This window comes from Ictidomys tridecemlineatus, chromosome 8 (genome assembly GCF_052094955.1).
Source record: "Ictidomys tridecemlineatus isolate mIctTri1 chromosome 8, mIctTri1.hap1, whole genome shotgun sequence".
In the NCBI taxonomy this organism is placed as follows: Eukaryota; Metazoa; Chordata; class Mammalia; order Rodentia; family Sciuridae; genus Ictidomys; species Ictidomys tridecemlineatus.
In genome coordinates this window covers 25,447,178-25,472,362 of record NC_135484.1, presented here as the reverse complement: position 1 = coordinate 25,472,362, position 25,185 = coordinate 25,447,178, and the positions used below count along the sequence as shown (strand labels likewise).

Genomic DNA, 25,185 nt, shown 5'->3' with positions numbered 1-25,185 from the left:
TAGAAAAACAAGGCATATTTCCCAACTTATAATGGCAAAGGTGTTATAACCAAAGAAAGTTATAGATAATCTCTCCAGGAATCCTAAACAAAATATTAGCAAACCAAATCTATTAGTATAAAAAAGATATTATTTCATGACCAAGATGACTTTATTCAAATGTCAAGAGCTTTGTAATGTTTTGAACAACTAATAATAAAAAAAAGAAAAAAAACCAAAAAAACAAAGATATGAAATTAGCTTGACATTTGAAAATCAAATCATTGTAATTTACTACTTTAACAGAAGAAAAACATAGAAAAAAATTCATGTCTTTTTCTGAATGGTTACAGAAAAAGCATTTGATAAAAATCACAATCATTTATGAAAAACTTAGCAAACTAGGAATAGATGGCAATGTTCTTAAGCAGATAAAAATGTCTACAGAAGTCATTACACAAACAACCTATTATTAGTGAAATTTTATAAAATTTCTTCTGAGATTAGCAATGAGGGAGGAGGCCCACAATCACCATATATATTCAGATTTTACCAAAGGTCTTTACCTTGTGCAAGAAAATTTAATAGAAAAGATACATGGAAAGAGAGAAATAAATGCCATTATTTGTAGATAACATGATTGTGTGCTTAGAAAATCCAAAGCCATCTATAAATAATACCCTATTGGAATTAAATAGTGAATTTAATAAGGTTGCTAGTTACAAGGTTGATTGATTAAAAAGTTCAATAATATTGTCACATTTCAGCAATAATTATAAAGTGAAATTGAAATAACAATATAATTTTCAATGGTCTCAGAAAAACCTAACATCTAGAATTAAACCTAATGAAGAATGGAAAACTGTAAAATGTTACTGAAGATGTAAATCGATATATTTAAATTATCACATTTATGATTGAAAAAACTCTCTATTGTAACATATTAATTCTACCTAAATTAATTTATAGATTAAATATAAACCCTATGAAAATGCCAATGTGTATAAGTTAACAGGTTGATTTTAATTTATATGTAGAAATAAAAGTGCTAAAAATAGCAATACTATCTCAAAGAAACTTAAAGATAGTTAATACTTCCTTGAAGAATGCTATCTTTGTTAGAATACTATTTTAAAGTAGGAGAATCTTCTTTATCAGCCCAAAAGATTTATTGTAAAGCAAGTGTTGTAGTTTGGATGTGAGGTGTCTCCCAAAAGCTCATGTATGAGACAATGCAAGAAGGTTCAGAGGAGACATTTTTGGGTTTTAAGAGTCTTAACCCATCAGTGAATTAATCCCCTGTTAGGGATTAACTGAGTGGTAACTAAAGTGGTAGGGTGTGGCTGGAGGATTTGGAAATTGGGGCATGGCTTTGGGGTATATAATGTATCTGATGAGTAGAGACCTCTCTCTCTTTGCTTCTTCATATCCCTTTCCCTCCCATTTTTTCTTAATTTTTAGTTGTAGATGGACATAACAACTTTATTTTATTTAGTTATTTTTTTTTTAATTTGGTGCTGAGGACTGAACCCAGTGCCTTACAAGTGCTAGGCAAGCACTCTGCCACTGAGCTACAGCCCTAGCCCCTTCTCTCTGCTTCTTGATCATCAGGTAAGCCACTTCCCTTTGCCACACTCTTCTGCCATGTTGTTCCTGTCTCACCTGGAGCCCTGAGGAATGGAGCCCACTTTCTATGGACTCTCTGAAACTGGGATTCCCTTAAATAAAACTTTTCCTCTTCTACAATTATGCTGGTTGGGTCCATTAGTCCCAGCAGCGAAAAAGATAACTAAAACAGTAAGAGTAATTAAAAAGATGTAGTATTGGTGCAAGGAAAAATGAAATGATCAGAATAATCTAGGTAAAGGCCCACCCACATATAGCCACTCAATTTATGCCTAAGATTTCACTAAACAGTAATGGAGGAAAATGTTTTGTTTAAATAAATGTTTCTTGATTGAAACATTTAGAAAAAATGTTTCTATCCATATAGAAAAAAAAAAAACTTTATCTGATTCTCTATGTCACATTAACCCCCAAATCAATTCTGGGAAGATTGTAGATCTAAATGTAAAAGGTAAAATGATAGAGCTTCTAGAAGATATCATGAGAGGATATCTTCACAATTTGGGTTTAAGAAAGCTTCTTAAACAGGACACAAAAAACATTTGTCAAAAAAGTTCAGAAGGTAAATTGGACACCATTAACATTGAGAAGTTCTGTTTCTCAAAATTTGTTAATAAGAGAATAAAAAGGCAGGAGGATTGCAAATTCAAGGCTAGCCTCAGGAATTTAGCAAGACCCTGTTGCAAATAAAAAATAAAAAGGGATTGGAGGTGTAGCTTAGTGCTTAGGCACTCCTGGGCTTAATCCCAGATACCAAAATGGGGAGGAGATAGAATAAAAAGGCAAAGAATAAAAATCACAGAGCAAGATAATTGATTTTCAAATATATCAACTAATAAAGTACTTCTTTTCATAAATATAAAGTATTCCTACAAATGATCAAGAAAAAGACATGACCCAATAGAAAAAGAAGGGACAAACTTTAAATGTGTATGTCACAAAATATGATATTCACTTGGCCAATAACTATACAAAAAGTTGTTCCACATCAATACTCATCAGAAAAAGGCAAATTCAAACTAGTGCTGTATTACTATATCACTCCAAGTGAGTAAAAGTGTAACAGTTGATGACATCATGTGCTGGGGAAGACATGGAGCAACTATAACTCTCATACACTGGTAGTTTAAATAATTATAATCTCTTCGCAATCCTGTTTGGGAGTATCTCCTATCATTCAACAGACACATGCCATGTAAACCCATTAATTCCTCTCCTAAGTATACACTTAGGAAAATTCATGGCAATGTTATTTGAAGTGGTTAATAATTGGAAACAATTTAACTATCAATCAACATTGGAATGGATAAATTGTGATATATTCATACTATAGATTCCTATATGACAATTAAAATGAATTAACTACTACTACAAGTTACAATGTGGAAGAATCACACACATACACACACACACACACACACACACACAGCAAAATAATACTTTTGTTTAAAAAAGCCAACATATGTACACACCAGGTAAAACAAATTTACATTCAGGAAAGTGATTCACTCTAGAGTAGAGGAAGGGAGACCTTCTAGGATGATTGTGGGCTGTTTTGTTTCTTGACCCAGTGCCGCAGTCTGGCTGGGCAAAATAACCGTGGGGGGTGGGGGGAGTGACAAGCAACTTGTGAAGGTTGATACTGCGGGAGCGGGAGCCGTTTATTGTAGGACTGCAGGGGTATATATACATAACTGAATACACAGCTTGTTTCAATTTAGCATCATCCAGTTACAGCAATCAGTCATTAAGGAATCCTCATCATCTTAACAATTATACACAGCTTAAATAAATTAACATAAACTAGATACAGCAGTCAGTCATTAAGGAATCTCCACACTTAATGGCTCCTGGCATTACTTCACAAACCACTCCCTCTGGCAAAATGCCAGGCGCCATCTTGACTTGTTTACAGACCCTAACAACCCAGGTTATATAAAAGCATTCACTGTGTAGTAATTCATTATTTTGCAATAGAGGATTTAAAGATAAGTTGAGAAGTTAGTTAGAGAATGTGATTTGTAAAGTATTTTGATATGTCAGTTATAATGTTGAACTCTGTTTTGTAATTCCTCACCATACTTCAGCTCTTTGCGCTAAGGTCTCTGTTACTCCTCCATCTCTGTTACTCAGAGCTCTTTGGATGCAGATAATAGCAATTCACAGTCTCTTTTAAAAAGAGAAATTATCAGATCCCAAATGACTAAACTGATAATGCTCAAAAATGGCTATCAGGATTATGTTTCTTCTTCTCTCAACTTGCAGTCCACTCACTTTCTCTTCATTTTCTTCTGTATGTAGGTTATCATTACTCAGGGGCAGACAGAATTCCAGCAGGAAGAACCACCAGCTGGATGGGACAGGATGGTTCTTGGCAAATTTGACCACACTAGATTGGAAGGGCTTCAGGATCAGCAAATCCCAGATTATATCTGAGTAAATACAGTGTGGTTGCCTTCATGCAACTTCATGATGAGTCAAATTGCCTCCTGCCTCACTTTTAACTAGTCTCTAAACCTCTTTCCTATGGAAATTCTGTAGCTGCCATTGTCTCTCAACTAGTCTATCAATTGTTCTTCTGGGGTAGACTCAGCTCTGAGGCCTGGGACTAAGTGGGGGCGGGGGGAGCTTTGTGATTGGCAGTCCCATTCAGACAGTAAGTATCCCAGGCAAAGAGCTTCCTTCAAGGAAGGGATGCAGGTGGACAGAAACCACATGTCTATTCTTTGCTAAATAGTTTTTAGTTTTGCACATTAGAAAAAAAATTAAAATACTCACCAACTGTCCTTTGAAAGAATTCCTACAAATGGACAAGAAAAAGGCAGATGACTCAATATGGTACCAGTGGTCCTCATCCTTGCTAATACTGAATATCATGAATATTTATTTCAGTTTAATGAGCAAAAGTGATAGTATCTCATTGTTTATTTGCCTTATGGATTTTGACCACTTATATTTCTTTTTTTTAAGAGAGAGTGAGAGAGGAGAGAGAGAGAGAGAATTTTTTAATATTTATTTTTTAGTTCTCAGCGGACACAACATCTTTGTTGGTATGTGGTGCTGAGGATCGAACCCGGGCCGCATGCATGCCAGGCGAGCGCGCTACCGCTTAAGCCACATCCCCAGCCCCATCACTTATATTTCTTCTATAAACTGCCCGTTAATATTTCATGCCAGAGGCTTACACACAGGGGTGGGGCATACAGCAAGAATGATTGTCCCTGTCAGGAAGGACAGCTGTACCACTGACATTATTTAGGACTGCAGTGCACAATGATAATAAAAGACTTGTTCGAGGTTGGTTTTAATACTGTTTTAAATCTCGGTAGACAATGCATCTCAGGCCCTATGACCTGCACCAGGGCACAAGTTTTCCACTGTCTGTATACTTTCTTTTAAGTTGTTTGTCTTATTGCTTTGTATTGTTTCTGTTTGTATGTCAGATCTTGATATTTTATTGTGTTTATTGTGACTATCTTCTCTCATTATATTCTTGCCTTTTAATTTTATTTGTGTTTACTTGTTCTGCTCCCTTTAACTCATAAAGACCATCAGTTAACTTGTGTGGCAGGCAATTAATTCATTTTAAAAATCTCTAATTCTCCTTCCTTTGGGCATTGCTTTAAATTACTCCCAGACTGAATTGGAGGACTTCTGGATCAGTTTTCTAATAATGGGCAAGGGAGCAGCCAGATGGTCCAGCTGTGACAGCAGAGCTAGTCAATACTAGATATTTTGGGGAGATGAATTGTGTAACAGCAAAAAAAATATCTCTGCACAAAGAATGAGTCATGGGCATGACTGACTGGCTGGTAGGATTTGTAATCAACTCTTCTGACTCACTGATTAAAGCATTTATGGATTGTACACAATTTCTCTTTGGCTTTTAATTCAGGGAGACACTCTTTATATTCAGGGATTTTGTTTTAACTGGATGATATCATGGAAGATAAAAGGAGATGGCAATTCTGCTTTCAAAGATATCACCCTGTTAAGAGACAGTGACTGTACGAAGAGCTTCTCTCTCTCACTTAAGACCAGAATTCAGTAAGCCTTGTGCTCCCTGCTCTATCTGTGGCTGGTCTCTGCAAGAGATGGCACAGAAAATTTCGCAAGGGGATGTGCTCATCCTCTTCCTAGGAATGGGAGTTGTGAGTCAGTGGTGACTGTCACCTTGGGCTGGCGGTATGTGCAATTATTTCATGAGCAGCTGCCACTACACTTGTAGCTTCACCCACCTGCCTGTTTGTTCAGAAGGCAGATTGTCAGCCAAAAAAAGTGAGCTCTGTGACACTGTAAGCAAAGGAGGAGTAGTTGAACAAACAAAAGTCTGCAGTAAGATGTGAACCTATGAAAAAGCAGTTAGTCTCATGACTAAAATCACATCTGCAGTCTTAGCTTTTCATACACACTGTCAACTGCCATACAACTACATGCACTTACATAAGCTCACATCAGTGCAGTCATGTACAATCATAAACATTCACTCAGAACTACATGCATATAACACACGCACACAAAACTGCACATGTATACTGACACATATACACATATACACACATACACATACCCTCACACAAGTATGTACTCACATATATATGTATGTACTCACACAAATAGTCTCACAGAAATAACCACACATATTTCATAGAATGCTTATTTTCCATAAAGCTTCAAAACTTTCCCACTTGGAAATCTGAGTATTTGTACTAAAAATGACCTAGAGGTCTTTTTCCTGTTTTTCAGTGGCTTAACTGAAGGGTTAAGTGGGACAGTGCAGTATCTTCCAGCCCCTTTCTTTGGAAGAAAATTCCCAGTGCAGGTGGTGGAAGTCCTCAAGCCTGAGTCATACAAAAAGGTGCAGCTAGAGTTTGAGGCCTGGGTGGTCCTAAAACTGTTAGCCTTATTACTTATCACTGTCATCCCCAGGACTGCACCTCATACATAGGAGGAGCTCAGTATATGCGGAATAAATATTTCATCCATCCTTTTATGTGGGTAATTTCTTTTTCTCCTCTCCTTTGCCTGACTTGTAATAGAAGTGCCCAAGTTCTCTGAGAATAAAACCCTCCCTGAAGAGTAGAAAACCCTACATAAATTCATACTCTTGAGGATTTAATCAGAGACACCCAAATCCTCAGATATCATCTAGTCCGAGGTCTTCATGTTTTTAGATAAATGGACTGAGGCCCAGAAATGTTAGTAATTTCTCCAAATTCACCTTGCTAGTTGGCAGTAGGTCAACAACTAGGGATTCGATAGTCTGATTCTTGATCTGGTTCTATCTTGGATTAGATTTAGATAATTTTATTACAGGAATAATTCTTTGATAAAAATCTTAAGAAAATGAATTGAATATGGGTTCCTAGAACTTTACAATAGTTTGATCATTAGGAATTGTACTGGTTTGAATAGAATAATTACTGTAGTTGTAATAATCTGGTTTATGATATCACACCAAATGCATTCCCAGCTAATACGAATTTAGTCTAATGACTTTAGGTGTCATAGAAAATCTCTTTTCTATTATTTCTATACATTTAAACTCTGAATTTAAAATTTTCTTAGTTTATGGGATCTCTGAAATTCTAGGGCTTGTTAAATCTACCTGGTAGATACATCAGAGAAATCTCATATTGACAATGGTTTTTAGCCTTGCTTTAGTTAACAGATATAATGTCCATAATGCCAGTGACATCACTTCCCTAGAGCAACAGAACCACAAACTATCTCATTAATTTTAAGAGCTTAGATTTGTTTTAGAACTTTGATCTTTATTTAGCTAATGCAGTCTTATGGTGTCATCCTTCTTGTCATTTCATAAACAGGAGTTTGGTTTTTTTTGTCTGTTGTTTTCTTATTTATTGAATTTGTATTTTTCTAGAGTTGACTTTTTAATTTTTATTTTTTAAAAAGTATCTTTATTTTTTAAAAAAATTTTTTAGTTGTAGATGGACAATATCTTTATTTATCTTTATGTGGTGCTGAGGCTTGAACCCAGTGCCTCACACATTCTAGGCCAGTGCTCTACCACTGAGCCCCAATCTCAGCTCCTTAATTTTCATTTTTTGAGCTGTGTTAAGTTTAGACATTTCCCTCTATCCCATGTCTGTTGGGTTCACATGGAAACCTGTTTATGTGCAATATTTAAGGTCAGTGAATGACATGCCATTTTCAAATAATATATATGAATGCTGTGCATTCATTTACATAGTCATATGTTTTCTATAAATAATGTAATATGCTCTGTGTATGTGGCAAAGGGTATGAAATTTGAATAGACAGTGTTAACACTCAAATCTGGTAACGATTAATAGCTATTACTCTCACTTGAACTACCATGCCCTGCCTAAAAGGCAAACATGATGTTAAAGTAAAAAAGACATTTAAATAATTTAAAATACATTATGATATAGTGAATACTAACAGTGGTTAAAATAGGGCGATGAAATTGTGGGTAATTTTTCTCTTTTCTCTCTTACTGTTTTATAATGTCTTTTATTTTTATACTGAAAAGAATGCATTGATTATTTTTTTAAAAGGCAAACAAGAAGAAATCAATAAAGCAGCAACACTGAACAAATGTGTTTGTAACAATCCCCCAGCTAGGGAGATAGGATGCTGAAGCGTGTTGATGTTATTACAGCTCTTGCTCTTTAGTGCCAGTCTGCTTTCACAAAAGGGTCCACTCATGTGTGTGCCTATTTCTTTTATTGTTCTTAATAGTCTTAAGGTTTTATCTTTTAATTGTTCCTTACCAGATCAAAAGTCTCCTCCCCGACTCCCGTCTCTCCCCCTCTTTCTTTCCTTAACATTCTGTCTTCTTGCTTGGCTTCTATGGTGGTTTTGTGTTTTTTATTTTAATATTTTTTAGTTATAGTTGGACACAATGCCTTTATTTTATTTATTTATTTTTAGGCAGTGCTGAGGATCGAACTCAATGCCTCACACGTGCTAGGCAACTGCTCTACCACTGAGCCACAACCTCAGCCAGGGTTTGTGTTATTTGACATAAAATGTTATCAACTGACTATTAGTTCTGAGATAATGAGTTTTATATGTAGGTATGTTTTATTTATGACATGAAATGATTCAATATTATATGACTTCAAAATACTTCAAAATTAAAGTGGGATAATTGTTGGCATTAACAGAAATCTTGGGCTCTGACACTCAGCATGAAGAGGGACTGCTTTTAGATTTAGCCCAGTTTGATTGTGCTGTTGAAGTGATTATCCCTTTTATTTTCTGGTAAAGTGAAACAGCTTTTGTGAGTAATTTCTGTGCTATGGATCGATGAATTTCCAGATTTATTTTGCTAGTTAAATGTTTCTGACAAATATCCTCAGTCATACAGGAAATTATTGTATTTGTCATTTGTCTTTGGCAGGAAAGATAATACCATGATATTTTCAAAATACAGAAACATACCTAGGTCAAATTTTAAATATGTATATTTGTATGTGTGTGCATATGTATGTACATTCACATGCACATACAACAGCAAGTAGCACTTGTAAAATTTCTATCATAGGACACCACCGAGAATTAACTTTAGGTATTAAATAAGATGCCTAACTTAATACAGTTAAGAAAAATCTTCATTACCAGCACATGAAAGCTTCTATTCTAATGGAGTGTCCTCACAGTTGATCTAATGATAACCTTAATTTTTAGGTTCAAAAGTATTGAAATAGAAATTATGTAAACCTTATGAAAATTTAACCCTTCCATCTTGCCTCCTAGACCCTCCTTGCTGTCCCCAGCTGGCCAGACTGTCTAGATGAGCTGGGTTCAAAGGAGTTGGCTATATCTATAACTATGAAAACGGCGAAGAAACCCCACAAACACGAAAATACCTGTTTCTCAATTGTGGGGGTCAGGACGGCTCTGAGATCTCAAATATCAGCTCCCACGCTAGAAAGAGGACAAGGGGAGCAAGAGAGGTAAGCAAGAGGCAAGAGAGAGAGCACACCTGAAAACCCCCATATTTACTAGGGAAAAGTCATCACTAGAATATTCCACCCAAATAAGGCAAGGGATTAGGTTTCAAAGGGTGGAGTCTTGCTTGGTGATGTCCTGTGGTCAGCAGGTTGCTTGACATCTTGGAAAGCCACACCCATCTCAGGTGCTGTGTGGGAACACAGGCAGAGTAAGAGAAAAGGCACACATACGTTGAATAGCCCAATCAGGCAGCAACATCAGGCCAGTCCCCCCATATCGCTCAAATGCTCACACACACAGCCCATGGATGGCTCGCTACACCTTGCCATTTTATTATGGGAACAAACTTTAAAGGCCAGAGGCATAATTCTTATTTTGGATCTTCCTTCACAAAATTTTTTATACTTTATTTTGTTTTTCCTAAATACTATGATTAACTACTGGTTACAAAGGAAAGGGTTGAGTAGATCTTCCTGAAGCAATCTCTCTTCTTTTCCTTGTTAGTCTTATTGAAAAGCAGTTTTGCAATAAACACATAAAACAGGGGGGCTATTAAAAAATGTGTATCTATAAGAGCTAGTTCAACTTTACCCTTGTTCTTGCTAACCAATCCTCAAAGCAGTCAGGAAATTCTGGACTCAGGAAGTCCATTCCAGATCAATATGGGCTGAGAGGAAGAAAGTAATCAAAAGGCAGAACATCTGGGTCTCTTTTGGTCTTGTTAGAAAAAAAAATTTTGGAGCAGTCAGGAGAATCAGAGAGAAGAAAAAAGAGTCAACATCTACACTCTCTCCCTTTCTTTTCAAGAGTATTTCTGAGAGGACATATGGCAGAGAAACTGTGGAAACATGGTCTCATGGGAAGAATGGTTCTGAAGAAAAAACACATTGGCCACTTGAAAATTGTCCCCCATCAGCTGGCTGACCAGGCAAAGGAATCTGGTTTTTGTTCTCTCATTAACAAATGTTTTAGTTAGTTTTATGTTTCTATAATAAAACACCTGTGACTGAATAATTTATAAAGAATAGAGGTTTATTTGACTCTCTCTCAACATGTGTATGTCACTTCCCCCTCCCTATGTTTTCAAAGTAAAATGTTTCAGGAATTTTACTCAGAGACCCCACTCAACCAAGAATAGGTTCAAAGCATAATTTTGTGAGATTTTGTCAAAACATAGAAATAACAAAAAGAAAAAAAAACAATGAAAATTAAAAAAAATCACTAGAAAATTTGGGAAGAGAAATACATTTTTAATACACATATAAATTATGCAATTTAATTTAGAAAACACCAATGACTCTTGCATTTCTAGAAAGTAGATGCGCATTTCTAAAAATAGTTACATTAAGTTAATAAAGAATAGGAATTTATTCTGCTTTCATATCTTATGAATTATTGTTATGATTAGTAAGACCAAATTCTAACACAAAGATCTATAATAAGACATTCTTTGAATATTAAAATAATTCTCCCAAAGCCTATATTAAGCATTACATATTTCTAGCAAGTTATTATATTTGATACACAATAGTGAGTAATATGTTATTATGAAAACCTTTTGGATGAAAATAATGAACGTAGGATGTTTTAGAATATTTGATGATTTTGGCACATCTGTCTATTTCTTTTGCTAAACATTCAGACTGATATTTTTCTTTAACTATCTGATCTTACTCTGTTCTTAGAAGTTCAGTCTCTGTAAGCAGATGGAAAGGAAAGACCCTCCTGGATTGTTATGGTGAATATTTGGCTCTGAATTAAATGCATGTTTAATTTCTAGTAATGTTGAATTTGGCTGGATACCCCTGTGGTTTTAATATTCTAAGCCTTTAAAAGCACATGGGTTCTCAAATAGCAACATGCTTTTCTCCTGATTTTTCTATCCCTGACTAGCATTTCTGTTATTACCCTCACTGCCTACTTCAAACAATTTTTTATGCAGTTTACAATTCTTGTAACATATGGCTGCAGCTTACAAGCTCTTTGTGGGCTTTGGCAAACAGCCATATGTGATAGTGAAGAATGAGTTCCTGAATGAGTAGTAGAGAATCCTGTTTTTATCCATTTTTCCTCTTGAGTTTAACTCTGCAGGTAGGAATGGGTTAGACATCTTTCTTTCCTCCCTGAAGTCTCCCCCTTTCCTTCTCTTCCTTCTTCCTCCCTCCCTTTCTTCTTTCTTACTTCATTGTTGCTGAAAACCATTCAAAGCAGAAAATGCATTGGCTCTTAAGCCTCATCACTCATATTTAGAAATCCTGTGTGGATTTTTGTCTTAGAAAAATAATAGTTTCATTTAGCATTGGTTGAGATGAAGGCTAGGCAGAATTTTCTGCTACAATAGAGGGAATTAGAAGGAAGGAACAGATGCTTTGAAAATATACAATGGGTCTGAGACAGCCAAGAAGGGAATATTCTGTCTTGAGACAGTAGTGGGGAAAAGGACCAGGGCAGTCTCTCCTCAGTCTGAGATAACATCATCCCTCATTCCTAGCTCCTTTTCCCACTTCCCTTTTCTTGCAGTTAGTCAGGAGAGGGTTGCCTCCCCACCTGGTGTGTGTGTGTGGCAGGAGGGTGAGGCATCTGGCTGAGGATTCTAGGAGAAGCAGCTGGGAGAGATGAATCACCCACAGTTGTGATTCTTTCCGTTTGGTGTTGGGGTCTCTTGTGATCATCTTTGAGTCAATGCACTCTGCACAACCGCTATTCTGTCATTTGATCAGTTGGTTGAACTTATGGATCTAACATAGGATTAGTTGTTTTTGACCAACAGTAATGATGACCTAAATATCTATGTTCTGAATCTACTGTAGTCCCAAATGCAAATAAGAGAATTTTTTGATTAGCATCTACATAATTTGCATAGGGGGAAATCCATAAGGGGTGAAATACATGTGTAACATATACATTTATATAAAATATATAGATGTGTATATATGTACACATATGTATATGGTCACACATTTATATATGAATATATGTATACTTTATGTACACATTTTAAATGGAACCTGGACATCCACTAATTACTAAGGAATTTGCACTATACGTAGAAATAAATATAACCTCACATTGTCAATATTTAGATCTTGTAGTGGGAGTCTTTAAACACCAAATCTTCCTGTTCACTAAAAAATTGAACTATGTACCATCTTAATAGGGAAACAATATAAATTTATTAATGGTATGTTTTTTACTAATGGTATGTTTTTCAGAGACAGTGGGATATGGTGAAGATGTAAGGTCGGAAAGAACGGCTTCCGAGGGCCGATGAGGCTCAGTTTACTGGTTCCAGGTTGGTGTCGGCCACCGTGGGCAGCTGGAGTCGGGCCGGGGCCCCGGGGCCCAGCTCCTCTGAGGCTGCAGGCAGGGGCTGCTCGCTGGGCTCACACCCAGGCGGCCCTGCTGGAGCTTGCACCTTGGCAGGAGGTGGTGGAGCGGAACCCTCTGCTTCCACCCCGCGCGGGGAGGCCTCGGATGCGGCCTGTGAGGCCTGACCGGAAGCTCCGACCCCTGATTTCCGGGGCAGCTCAGCAGCCTGAGGCTCCTCGGGGAGACTCTGAGCTCGGGGTTCTGCTCCCGCCTGGGTCAAGGGATTACTGACCTCAGGGGCAGGCTTTGCCTCCTCACCACCTTGGGCCTCAGCCTGAGGGACTGGAGGAGGCCGCGGGTCAGTTGAACCCCCGAGAAGGAGCGGAGGGAGCGCTTCCAGCTCCAGAGGGGCGGAGCCACCGCTGCCCCGAGGCCCGCCCAGTGCTGAAGGCAATGCCTCCGACTGCTGGAGGCTGGACTCCGGATGCTGAATTACCTGGAAGGCTGCAGCCAGGTTTGCCACAGCGTTTTGAACACTGTTGGCTTCCTCTGCATCTCTCTCTCGATCCACAGAGACATTTGCCTCTGGCTCTTCGTCGGAACTATGCTGACTTTGGTCCTCCTGTTCAGACACTTTGGCTTCTCTGATTTTTTTATAGAGTTCGTTTCTCTCTTCTTGTAAAGCGCGACAGAGATTCTCCAGCCTCCCGATTTTCATCACGAAACACTCATATTCCTTAGCTCTCAGTGCTTTCTGTGATTTGAAAACACACACACAAACACACAATACGACATGAAAAGCAAAATTTCCACAGGCTCTTCGGAAACAACAAACCCATTTGGCCTGGAATTAGTATCCACTAGGCCTTGGGCCCTGGCCATAGAGTGATGGCTGAACAGACACTGGTTCAGGTCTATTTTTTGCATTATGAGCTAGACACTGGTAGAATTTTAACCACGATGGACTGTTCTTTGGGAAAGAAAAATGGCAAGTCTTGTTTCTACTGTAGTCCAGAGCCTCTCAAAATAGATAAATTTTCTGCTTTTGAGACTTAGAAAGTGTAAGCCAAAGCCTGTGGTGAAATGAACGAGATCAATTGGGATTTCGCCCTCAGGGGTGTCTTATCTATTCTATAGATAAACTGCTATAGTCTAATCTTGGCAACCATTCGATTTATGTTGATGAATAATAAACATAAATCTTTGGAATTGGTTCCAATTTGTGATGAATTGTTAGAACAGTAATATAACCATAGAAACTCACCACATGCTAATTCATGAAGCTGACTGCTTAAACTATTCAATTTTTCCTTTCTCTAGAAATGGTGGCATGTTTGTAGGAACATGTTCCTAATTAACTAACTCCTTACTCCTGTCTTTGAGCTACTCTGTACCTTGAAGATGGTTTTTAAATTGTTAACATGGAGAAAGTTTCACCTGTAAGCTCTGCTTGTCAGGTCTGGGCCCATGTATCTTTTACCTTTAAAGTTGAAAAACCTGCTCAGATGCTGGCATAATATCAGGATTTAAATGCCTGTTGGAGGAATTAAAAAAATACTTCTCCATATCTGTTTAAAATGGCACATTCAGGGTGCTTGAACCCCACTGTCTTCTCAAATCAATTAATTCATCTATACCTGTTATGTGCAGGTACTGGAGAAATACAAAAGCAAATAAGACACTCATCCCACTTTAAGTTACAGTCTAGCAGGCATGATGCTGATCTGGGGAAAGCTTTTGATCAATAAGTGTGTGACTTAAGATATAAACCTTTTTTTGTTTTTGTTTTTTGAGTCAGGACTGGCTCCTAAATGACCTTTGCCTTTATTATTTTTATTATAGTTTTACATGTTACATCCCCCCAAAATTTAGCTCTTTATTAAAACATAATAATTTGTATTGTTAAGCTATAATTATATTCTAAGATGAATATCTTCGAAGTTGGAGGTGATAAAAGCTAAGAGAAAAACCTGCTCACCTCTTCAATCATGTCCAATAGGGCTTTGTTACAGTTCTCAAATCGGGCTTTCCACGTGGCTGTGTCCTTTTCCAGCTTTTTCATTTTCTTGGTTGTCTACAGAAATTAGAGTGTTTTAGTGTCAAATCCTGAAGAGTTAATGTATAAGGAAGCTATTAGTTCCATATATTACATTAGGAGCAGTTCTTTTGATACCAGTTGCTGAAGGAAACAAATGTTTGATGTCAAGAATGAAGATTGTGGAAGAGTCATGATTTATTTCTGAGTGCTTTAGGTCAGTAGTGAGCAAACATATTTGCACCAGAACCAATTTAGAAAAAAAGGAAACTACTTAGGGCACATTGTTTTGTTGTTGCTTTTTCTTTCATTTAAAATAAAAATATTTTTACTGAGATCCCTGAAATAGCTTGCAATTTAAATCACTTATTTTAATGAATAGAAGACTATCATAGTGAGAAAGTTGGCATTACTTTTAGCTATCAAAATATTGATAATAAATAGGCACATTTGAGAAGTTGCCACACAGAAAAACTCCTTTCCATTTTCTCCATAGTTATGTTCATAGCATGAGGAAGGATTCACAAAATGTAATTGCATGTTATTCATTTTATCCTTGAAACAGTCTCATGAGGAAGTTTCTAATTTCAAACTTACTTTATAAATGGGGAAACTGAAACTCAAAGGAGTGGTGTAATATTCATGTGAGTTAACAGAAGGGTGGGTCTGGAGATCTTCCTTTCCAAAAGTGTCTGTTGGTCACCTAGCCATGTGATGGGTATGGTAGATACAGGAGTGAATAAAATGTAACCTGTCCTTTTTGAACCTTAGAGTATTCCCTGTTTCTTATTGTAGGATCTCTGGGGATAAAATGAAGTACAAGATTTGTAATCAGGCATGAATATCCTGGATTAATGATAAGTAAGACTCGCTGCTTGGGACCAAGATGCCCAAAGTTGGGTATTGGTGGTGGTCAGAGGGCCAGATTGTCAGTCCGGGCTCCAAGAGAAACTAGGTAAGCTTTGAATGTTTTTTTTTTTTTTAATTTTGATTTCATATTAACCAAGTTAGTAGTTTTTAAACTTTTAAGGTTATTAACCAATTTAAGAATTTTTAAAATATTAAAAAAATTTTTTTCAGTTATACATGGACACAGTATCTTTATTTTTTCTATTCATTTTTATATGGTGCTGAGTATTGAACCCAAGGTCTCTCACGTGCAAGGCGAGCGCTCTTCCCCAGCCACAACCCCAGCCCCACCAATTTAAGAATTTGATGAAATATATGGGACTATGGAAAAATGCAAATATATACATCAATGTGGGGTCTTTTGTTTGTTTGTTTTTTATTTCCAGGGAATTCTCTGGTCAACCACTAAAATCCATAAAACTCTTAGAACTCTTAATTTAATATTCAGTCTAATTTTAAAACATATAATTTTGAAGTAAAATAGTTTCTCCTGTTCTAATATTTATTAGAATCTTATAACTCTAGAATTTAAAAAATTTGATTTATAGATCAACCCTGAATTTTGAAATTTGTAACTTACAACAAGTATTAACCTTCTTAAGTTTGCTTACTTAACTGAAATTTATGATAATTATTTCATGAAAATATTTCCATATTTTTTGTGCATTATAATTTGACATAAAGTGGGATTCATTATTACATATTCATAAATGCACATAATATAACAATATAATTTGGTCAATATCATTCCCACTATTTTCATATTTCCTCCTCTCCTCCTTCCCCCGATCACTTTTCTCTACTGCTCTCCCTTCATTTTTCATGAGATCTCTCTCCCACTTCTCTTTCCCTTTTTCCTCTCTGACTTTCATATATGAAAGAAAACATTATGACTCTTGACTTTCTGAGTTGGACTTATTTTGCTTAACATAATGTTCTCAAGTTCCATCTATTTTCCTTCAAATGACATAATTTCATTCTTCTTTATGGGTGAATAAAACTTCATTGTGTGTATATGTACCACATTTTTCTTTATCCATTCATCCATTAATAGACACCTATGCTGGTTCCATAGTTTGGTTCTTGTGAATTGTGCTACTCTAAACATGAGTACACATGTATTGCTGTAGTATGATGACTTTATTTCTTTAGGGTAAATACTGAGGAGTGATATAGCTGGGCTGTATGGTGGTTCCATCCCTAATCTTTTGGGGAATATCCATACTTATATCTATAGTGGTTGTACTAATTTATAGTCCCACCAACAGTATAAAAGAGTTCCTTCTCCACCATATTCTCTCCAGCATTTATTATTGTTTGTATTCTTGATAAATGCCATTCTAACTAGAGTAAGATGAAATCTCAGTATAGTTTTGATTTGCATTACTTTAATTGCTAATGATATCGAACATATTTTCATATATTTGTTGATCATTTAGATTTCTTATTTTGAGGAGTATCTGTTTAGTGTATTTGCCCATTTATTAATTGGGTCATTTGATTTTTTTGGTGTTACATTTTTTTTAGTTTTTTATATATTCTGGATATTCATTCTCTGTCAGAAGAGTAGCTAGCAAAGATTTTCTCCCATTTCGGTGGTTCTTTCTTCTCAGTCTCAATTGTTTCGTTTGCTGTGCAGAAGCCTTTTAATTTAATGTCATTCCATTCATTAACTTTTGGCACTGTTTCCTGAGTTTTAGGGGTCCTCTTGAGAAAGTCCTTGCCTGTATATTAGAGTGTTGACCGTATGTTGTCTTATAGGAGTTGCAGTTTCAGATCTAACTCCTGGGTCTTAGATACATTTGGGGTTGACTTTTGTGCAGGGTGAGAGATAAATATCTAGAAAAAATAACCAGTTTTCCTAGAACTGTTTGTTTAAAAGGCTATCTTTTTTCCAATGTATGTTTCTGGCACCTTTGTCAAGGATCAGCTCACTATATGTGTGGTTTTGTCTCTGTCTTATATTCTTTCATTGGTGTAATCAGTTTTTATGCCATTATCATGCAGATTTTGTTGCTATTGTTCTGTAGTATAATTTGACATCAGATATTGTGATGCCTTTAACATTGCATTTTTGGCTTATAATTGCCTTGGCTATTTTGGGTCATTTATTTTTCCAAATTAATTTTAGGACTGTTTTTCTAGTTCCGTGAAGATTATCATAGGTATTTTGATGGGGATCTCTTGCCTGAATTGCTCTGGCTAGAATTTCTAGTACTATATTGAATAGAAGTGATGAGAGTGGACATAGTTCTCTTGTTCTGAATTTTAAAGGAAATATTTTGTGTTTTCTCCCATTCCCATTCTGCATCTATTGATATGACTATGTGATTTTTATCCTTAGTTCTTTTTATGTGGTGAATTATATTTATTGATAGGTGTATGGTAAGCCATTGTTACAACCATGGGATAAAACCAACTAGGTCATTATGTACGTCCAATCTTCTTAATATGTTGTTGAATACTATGTGCTAATATTTTATTAAGGTTTTTCTTGAAAATATTTCTAAGAGGATATTTTCTACACTTAAAAAATGGTTAATACCAATACCTGGTCAGAAATACATTTCTGATACTGATTTTTATAATGTTTAAATCTTGGTCAAGTCAGTTTTTTCCCAATATAAAATCAGTATTGACCAAGATTTAAACATTATATCCAATAATAATATTAATAACTGTTATGGTTTAAATGTGAGGTATCCTCCAAAAGTTCATGTGTGAGACAATACAAGAAAGTGTGAGGTACATTTATTGGGTTTTAAGTGTCTTAACCTAATCAGTGAATTAAGCACTTGTTAGGAATTAACTGGGTTGTAACTATAGGCAGCTATGGTGTAGTTAGAGGAGGTAGGCTATTAGGGGATTGCCTTTGTGTTGTATACTTTGTTCTTGGTGAGTGAAACACTCTCTCTGCTTCTTGGTTCCATGTCCTGAGTTTCTTTCTTCCAATATACTCTTCTGCCATGATACTCTGACTTACCTCAGACCCCAAAGAATGAAGTTGGCCATCTATGGATTGAGATCTCTAAACTGTGAGCACCAAATCAATGTTTCCTTCCCTAAATTGTTCTTGTCATGTCTTTTGGTCATAGCAGTGGAAAAAGCTGACTAAAACCATACCTTATATTTGTAATAGACTCTCAAAAAGTTTAAACATCTTTTAAAATACATTAATGTATTTGAACATCACAGTATCGTGATGTTGGTAATGAATATAACATCTCAATTTATAAGAAAAATGAAATTCAGGAAATTTAACAGACCTAGAATTTTAATTCAGGTTTCTGTCTTCTCATTCATGGCTCTTCCTCTATCATAGTACATATCTCTCCTTCTAAGAATATCAATAAATAGTATTTTCTGCTCTAACATTCTAATACACACACACACACACAACATAGTGTTGGAGTTTGTCTTTTTGTTGTGTTGTTATGTTTTTGTTTTTGTTTTAAGCTAATACTAGAGAAGAAAAAGAAATATTGTTCCTCAGAATAAATGTATCTTAGCATTTTTGGACTTTTACAAAGATTAATTCCCCGGATATTACTACACAAACACACACAAAAAAGCCCAAACTTCATTCCTACTTCTATAAACATTTCATTACTTCATGAAATGCACTGAAATATCTTAGCAGGAGAAAAATGAACCCAAAGGAGAATTGCCTGTCAAAATAGAAACTGTCAATATTTCATGGATGATAAATAATACTCACTTTATCCATTTCCTGCTTAAAAGTGGCGAACACTTCATTGCTTTTTGTAAGCGTGCTCTGGAACTCTTCAAACCTTCCAGAGTAGAGAGTAAGCTGTAAACAAGGAAAAGAGTGCATCTATTTCAGGGCTGCTTTTTAAATGTTCGCAGTATAAAAAAACATGTCATTGTTCATTATTTGAGAAGAAAAATGACTTAAAGGAATTCTCAATTCAGCATTAGTCATATGTTCAGTTATTTACTACAAAATCAATCTAGGTCAGTGAGCATGACTGAAGAGTTTCTTTAAAGAAAAATGAAATAAAATATGTTGTCACTATTTCATGATATCATAACTTTTACTACCAAACATTTATTGAGCCCCAAACATATGCATGGATCATATGTACAGAAGTGTTTAACATGTAGATTCTGCTTTTGAGGCATCTGTACTCCTAAAGGAAATTCATTCTTAAAGATAGCTTGACTAACTGTCAAGTCAGTAGGTGATCAGAGATTTGTGGCAGGTTATCTTGTAAGCCATGTGTTTGTGGAGATGGTGATCTTAAAGCAGGGAGAATGTAGACAAATGAAAATAAGAGAAAAAGGAAGTATGGTGGGACATGAACAAGGATTACTGCCATTATGTAGGTTGTGGATAACTGTTAAGAAACTGCCATTTCTGGGCTGGGGATGTGGCTCAAGCAGTAGCGCGCTCGCCTGGCATGCACGCGGCCCTGGGTTCGATCCTAAGCACCATGTACAAATAAAGATATTGTGTCTGCCAAAAAAAACAAACAAAAAAAACTATAAAATAAATATTTTAAAAATTCTCTCTCTCTCTTTAAAAAAAAAAGAAACTGCTATTTCTGTTTTAGACATCATAGTTTTGTATATTCAGATATATTTATTTATATTTACTTATGTAAATAAAATATTATTTTATTTACGTAAGTATATGTAAATAAAATAATATTTTATTTACATAAGTATTTTTTATTTACATAAGTATATGTAAATAAATAAATATATACACACTTACACATACGCACACATACTCACACACACATACATAAATAAATATTATATACAAATGGCAGTTTCTTAACAGTTATCCACAACCTGCATAATGGCAGTAGTCCTTATGTATTTGCATATTTCTGAATATACAAAACTATGATATCTAGCCAACAGCAGTTAAAAATGCCCCTTTCCATCCAAATAAGTTTATATGCCACTTTTCTACAATAGAAGTAATGCATTTTAAAGAAGGGATTTTTTCCCCTTAATTTGCCCAAAAGCATCATGTAGCATTCCTGAGTGTGTGATCCACAGTAGGGATAGTGAGGAGAGCTATTATATCTTTACACCCTTAATTTCAAGACCTACATTTGGGATGGGAATGGGGCAGCACAGGGAAGAAGAGTGTAAATACTTGGTTGTTAGTGATAATAATAAAATACTAAAAATCTTGCTTTTGAAAACAATATTAAGATAGCATGCTTTGAGTGAAGAGAGATTTAGTATGGATGATTCAAGTTAGCAAAGTCTTTATTTTCAAATTTGGTACTCTTGAGTGTCCAGAACATCCTCAGGTTCTCAAATGGCACCAAATGTCTTGGGCTGCACTTGATGGCCAGAATGGCAAGGTTGTTGACCAAAAGAAAGGCACCAGGTGACCAGCTGGTGGTATCTGTGAGATTTTCATTTAAAGTGGGGAAGAGCACACACATCCAAAGGCAGCAGACTGGAGAATTCTGTCTTGAAGGTGGTGTTGGGTGGAGTGTGTGTGTGTGAGTCAAACAACCCCGAGAGTACAGAAAATTGCTTATCTAAGATGCGTTATTCCCAAATAATTTAGAGTAATATAGGTTTCAGTGCAGTAAACAACAACAAAATGTTAATAAATCCTTTCCACAGAACACAAATTAAAAAAAATAAGTCAAGCAACCATTATTCTGAAATCATCCATTAGCCCTATGAATCTATGACAGGACTAAAATTTGTTTATTTTGATTCCTTGGCTTACACATTATAGAAGACTGAGTGAAGAGCCATGAAATAAAAGGAATTTATGGCCAAGAAGATGCCTTGCATAAGATATTTACTCTTATAACATGCAGTATACTCTGACATATTCTCTTTAGTTGTGTTTCATTTTTTTCAAAATAGTGGCTGGTATCCACTGAATTGATTTGAAGGCCCAGAATGGTCAGACAGGTTCTTAGTTTGACACTATACCCTAGGGTAAGCTCTTGTGGTTCTGGCTACTTACACTGCACTTTATCCCATGGTATATAGTGAGAACAATGTATTCTAGTGGATCCTGGTTATCTTTTATTACAAAGTCTATTCATTTGCATTATTGGACAATACCCTCCTATTAACTTATTTTTCTTACTTTCCTCTACTCTTTTTCCAACATATTACTACATAGGAGTCTCTGAAACTATGGTTGAGAACTCTGAGCAGGTCTTGCTGTAATTGTAGACTACAGACAGGCAAGGGCAGGAGTGAGCATATCATGGTCCAACTGCTACATACAACCTTGACACAATTATCAAAAATTACACACCCAGAACATCACCCTTAACATTAGCTGACAGGTATTAAAGTTTTGGTTAGACTGTCTTCACTTAACTATAATCATGTCTTACTTTTTCCATGTGTACTTGTAAGAATTTTTTTCCACCCATAGTCTCAAAGTAAAGGCTCTAAGGGAAAACAAACCAACCAACCAACCATCCAGAATGTTCTTTTTGGTGTGTTAATTCGGCAGATGTTCCTTCCTTATCTTTGTTTTCTAAGTGTTGGCTTGTGACATGAAGATGGACATACCCAAAGTACAAAGAAGAGGGTCTTACTTATCACCACTTTCTGAGCTTCTCCTAGTTATGGTTTTTGTTTTATTTTCTCTTAAAAATAATTTGTGGTAAAAAAATAACATGTAACATAAAATTTACCATCCTAAACATTTTTAAATGTATAGTTCAGTGGTGTTAAGTACGTTCTCATTGTTGTACAACCCGTCTCCAGAACTTCTTTTTTCAAAATAGAAATCTCATACTCATTGAATAACTCCTCATTTCCTCCTTCCGGTGACCAGTCTTTATAATACGGTGCTTTTCTTCCTATTTGACCTCTTTGTTACAGGTAGCAAAACCTTTGTGGATTATATATTTCTCAGGTGAAGAGCTTTAGCATTATCTTCTTATATACTAACTAAAAATTTGTACTTTCTATTTCCTTAATAGATACTTATCTGATAGCATTTTCCCTCTGACTATTATACTGACATGATGCATGTTTAGTTTGATTTATGGTGTTCCTGCTCTCACTCTGGGATTTCAGAAAAACATGGAAAGGACGTCCAGAGGTCATATGCAGTACTTTTCCTGCCAGAGAAAATAAAAACAAACTGCTCTACAGTTAGAAGTAACAATAATTGCCTCAATATTTCACTTTTAAATGGGCCAGGGGACTCACACATTCTTTTAACTGAGCACTGAATTGTAATTACAAACATTTTTATAGTGTAGGAAATAGAACTGTACCCAGGAATGGCCTTACCAAACCTGTGAGATCTTCTATGTGAGAAAGTCCTATTACAAGAGGAATTTCAGAGTGCCCTCTTTTTTTTTCTTTTTCTTTTCTTTTTTTCATTCATTCATTCATTTTTTTTGTAGTTGTAGATGGACAGAATGTTTTTATTTTATTTGTTTTATATTTATGTGGTGCTGAGGATCGAACCCAGTGTCTCACATATGCTAGGCAAGCACTCTGTTGCTGAGCTACAACCCCAACCCAACCCTTTTCTTATTCTATATAGATAAGGGAATTTTAAAGATTATGATTATACATTTTTAACAATTTACTCACTAATCTTTCCCCCTCAGGTGATATTTTGTGTCTGTTCTGCCAGATATTGCTAACTTACTCTCTGCCTTTGTCTTTATTGATCTAATGAACACTTCATTTATAGTGACAATTGTATCCCATTGATCATCTCTGACAGTTTCTCTGTTGCTTTGGTTTATGTAAGTGAAAGCCAGACATCTCTTCCCTAAGTGAGAATCATGCTCCCCGCTGGCCAGCCGTTGTCTCATGACTGAAAAGTGACTTTAGTCTAGGAAAACAACATAATCCATCCTTGTTATTTCTCTTGCTCAGACGTTAGAAATGGGGATGAAGGCCCTGGCCTCTTGTACTCTCACCCCTCTAAGGAGAGTGTAAAACCAAAGGAAGTGCTTGAGTGCTATGCAGAATCATTTGTGGTAGAGTTTGTTTTTAAAGATTTGTTTATTTTGAGGGGCTGAGCTGTGGCTCAGTGGCACAGCACTTGCCTAGCACATGTGAGGCAATGGGTTCAATCCTCAATACTGCATACAAAAATAAGCAAATAAAATAAAGGTATGCTGTCCATCTACAACTATAATTTTTTAAAAAAAGATTTATTTATTTTGAGACGGGATCTTTCTATGTCCAACAGGCTGGCCACAAATGATCCTTTTGCCTCAGTCCAAGTGATTCTCCTGTCAGCTTCCTGAGTAGTTGAGACTACAGCTGTACAGTTGTACAAATGCACCCACCAAAAATTTTAAAAATGATAATGTTGATACTTCTTGATGACTTGTTTAAACATTATTATACACAGTGATTTAGGTGCCTTTATTTTCTTCTTGGTGTTTAGGTAATTATTGAAAGTTTGAATATGCTTTGGAGACAAAAAGAGAAAGACAGAAGAGAGTCCTTGTAACAAACAAGGCTGCCTGCATTGTGGGAATCTGGGTATCATAGAAGGCAGGGTTAACTTAATCTAGGGCCATACTTCTTCATTTCTGGAAGTTCTTTACATTCATGAACTGGAGCTGAACAGGATCTTGAGATCAGTTGAGTGTTTCTTTTCTTTTTTTTTTTCTTTTTTTTTTACTGAAGACTCCCTATGTCTTATATATTTCCATATACATATACTCCTACCTCTGATAAAACATACTGGCTCATGTGCTAATCAAAAATTAGCATTTTATAGCATTATTATCACTAGATTGTGAGTTTGGTTAGGCAGAGATTTTCATCTGTCTTATTGATCACAAACTATGTTACTAACACCTAGAACCATGATCAGCATTTAGAGATGCTTAATAAATATTAGTTGAATTAATCATGCTTATTATGGACCAGTCACTGAACTGTTTTGTATACATAATTTGATAACAAGCTGCTTATATCTACTAAGTACTTATATCTGTATATCTACTAGTTTGTTTTTCTGTTAAAAATTTATATATATGAATTATTGCCATCCACAGTTACAGGGCAAGAGCTGATATGATGTCTAAACCAATTACATTTTAGTCTATAGCTGCTATTTCATGTGCTGTTATTTTGGAAATACTAAAAAGTAATGAGCTCTCAGAGGTCAGAGGACTTCAGTTACAGATCACATACTCATTATGGTATCTTTATGTTACATAGAAGAAAATTTAGATCCAGAGAGGTTTAGGTGAGTTGCATAGGGTCACGCAGCTTCTCTGTAGAAGAGCCAGGACTCTGACTGTGGTGCCTGGACTCAGTCCAGGACTGGGGGACGATGGCAAATCTAGAACCTCTGATGGATGCTTTTTCAAGTTTGTGGTTGTGTGGTTAGGAAACTTGGATTGCACCTGTCTATTTTTACTGCACTCATT

The 25,185-nt window shown here is 35.9% G+C and overlaps 1 protein-coding gene across 1 annotated transcript in view; it reads right to left on the bottom strand.

Moving 5' to 3' along the window:
* Window positions 1–10,563: 10,563 nt before the first annotated feature.
* Txlnb (taxilin beta) overlaps window positions 10,564–25,185 on the bottom strand; it is a 41,343-nt gene continuing 26,721 nt past the window's right edge. Inside the window, exons 8-10 of the mRNA XM_005329814.5 lie at window positions 19,521–19,613; window positions 14,837–14,932; window positions 10,564–13,612 (exon numbers count right to left, since the gene is read on the bottom strand). Of these exons, the coding sequence (XP_005329871.2) occupies window positions 12,824–13,612; window positions 14,837–14,932; window positions 19,521–19,613 (978 nt within the window). The 3' untranslated portion in view covers window positions 10,564–12,823. The remainder of the gene's footprint in view (window positions 13,613–14,836; window positions 14,933–19,520; window positions 19,614–25,185) is intronic.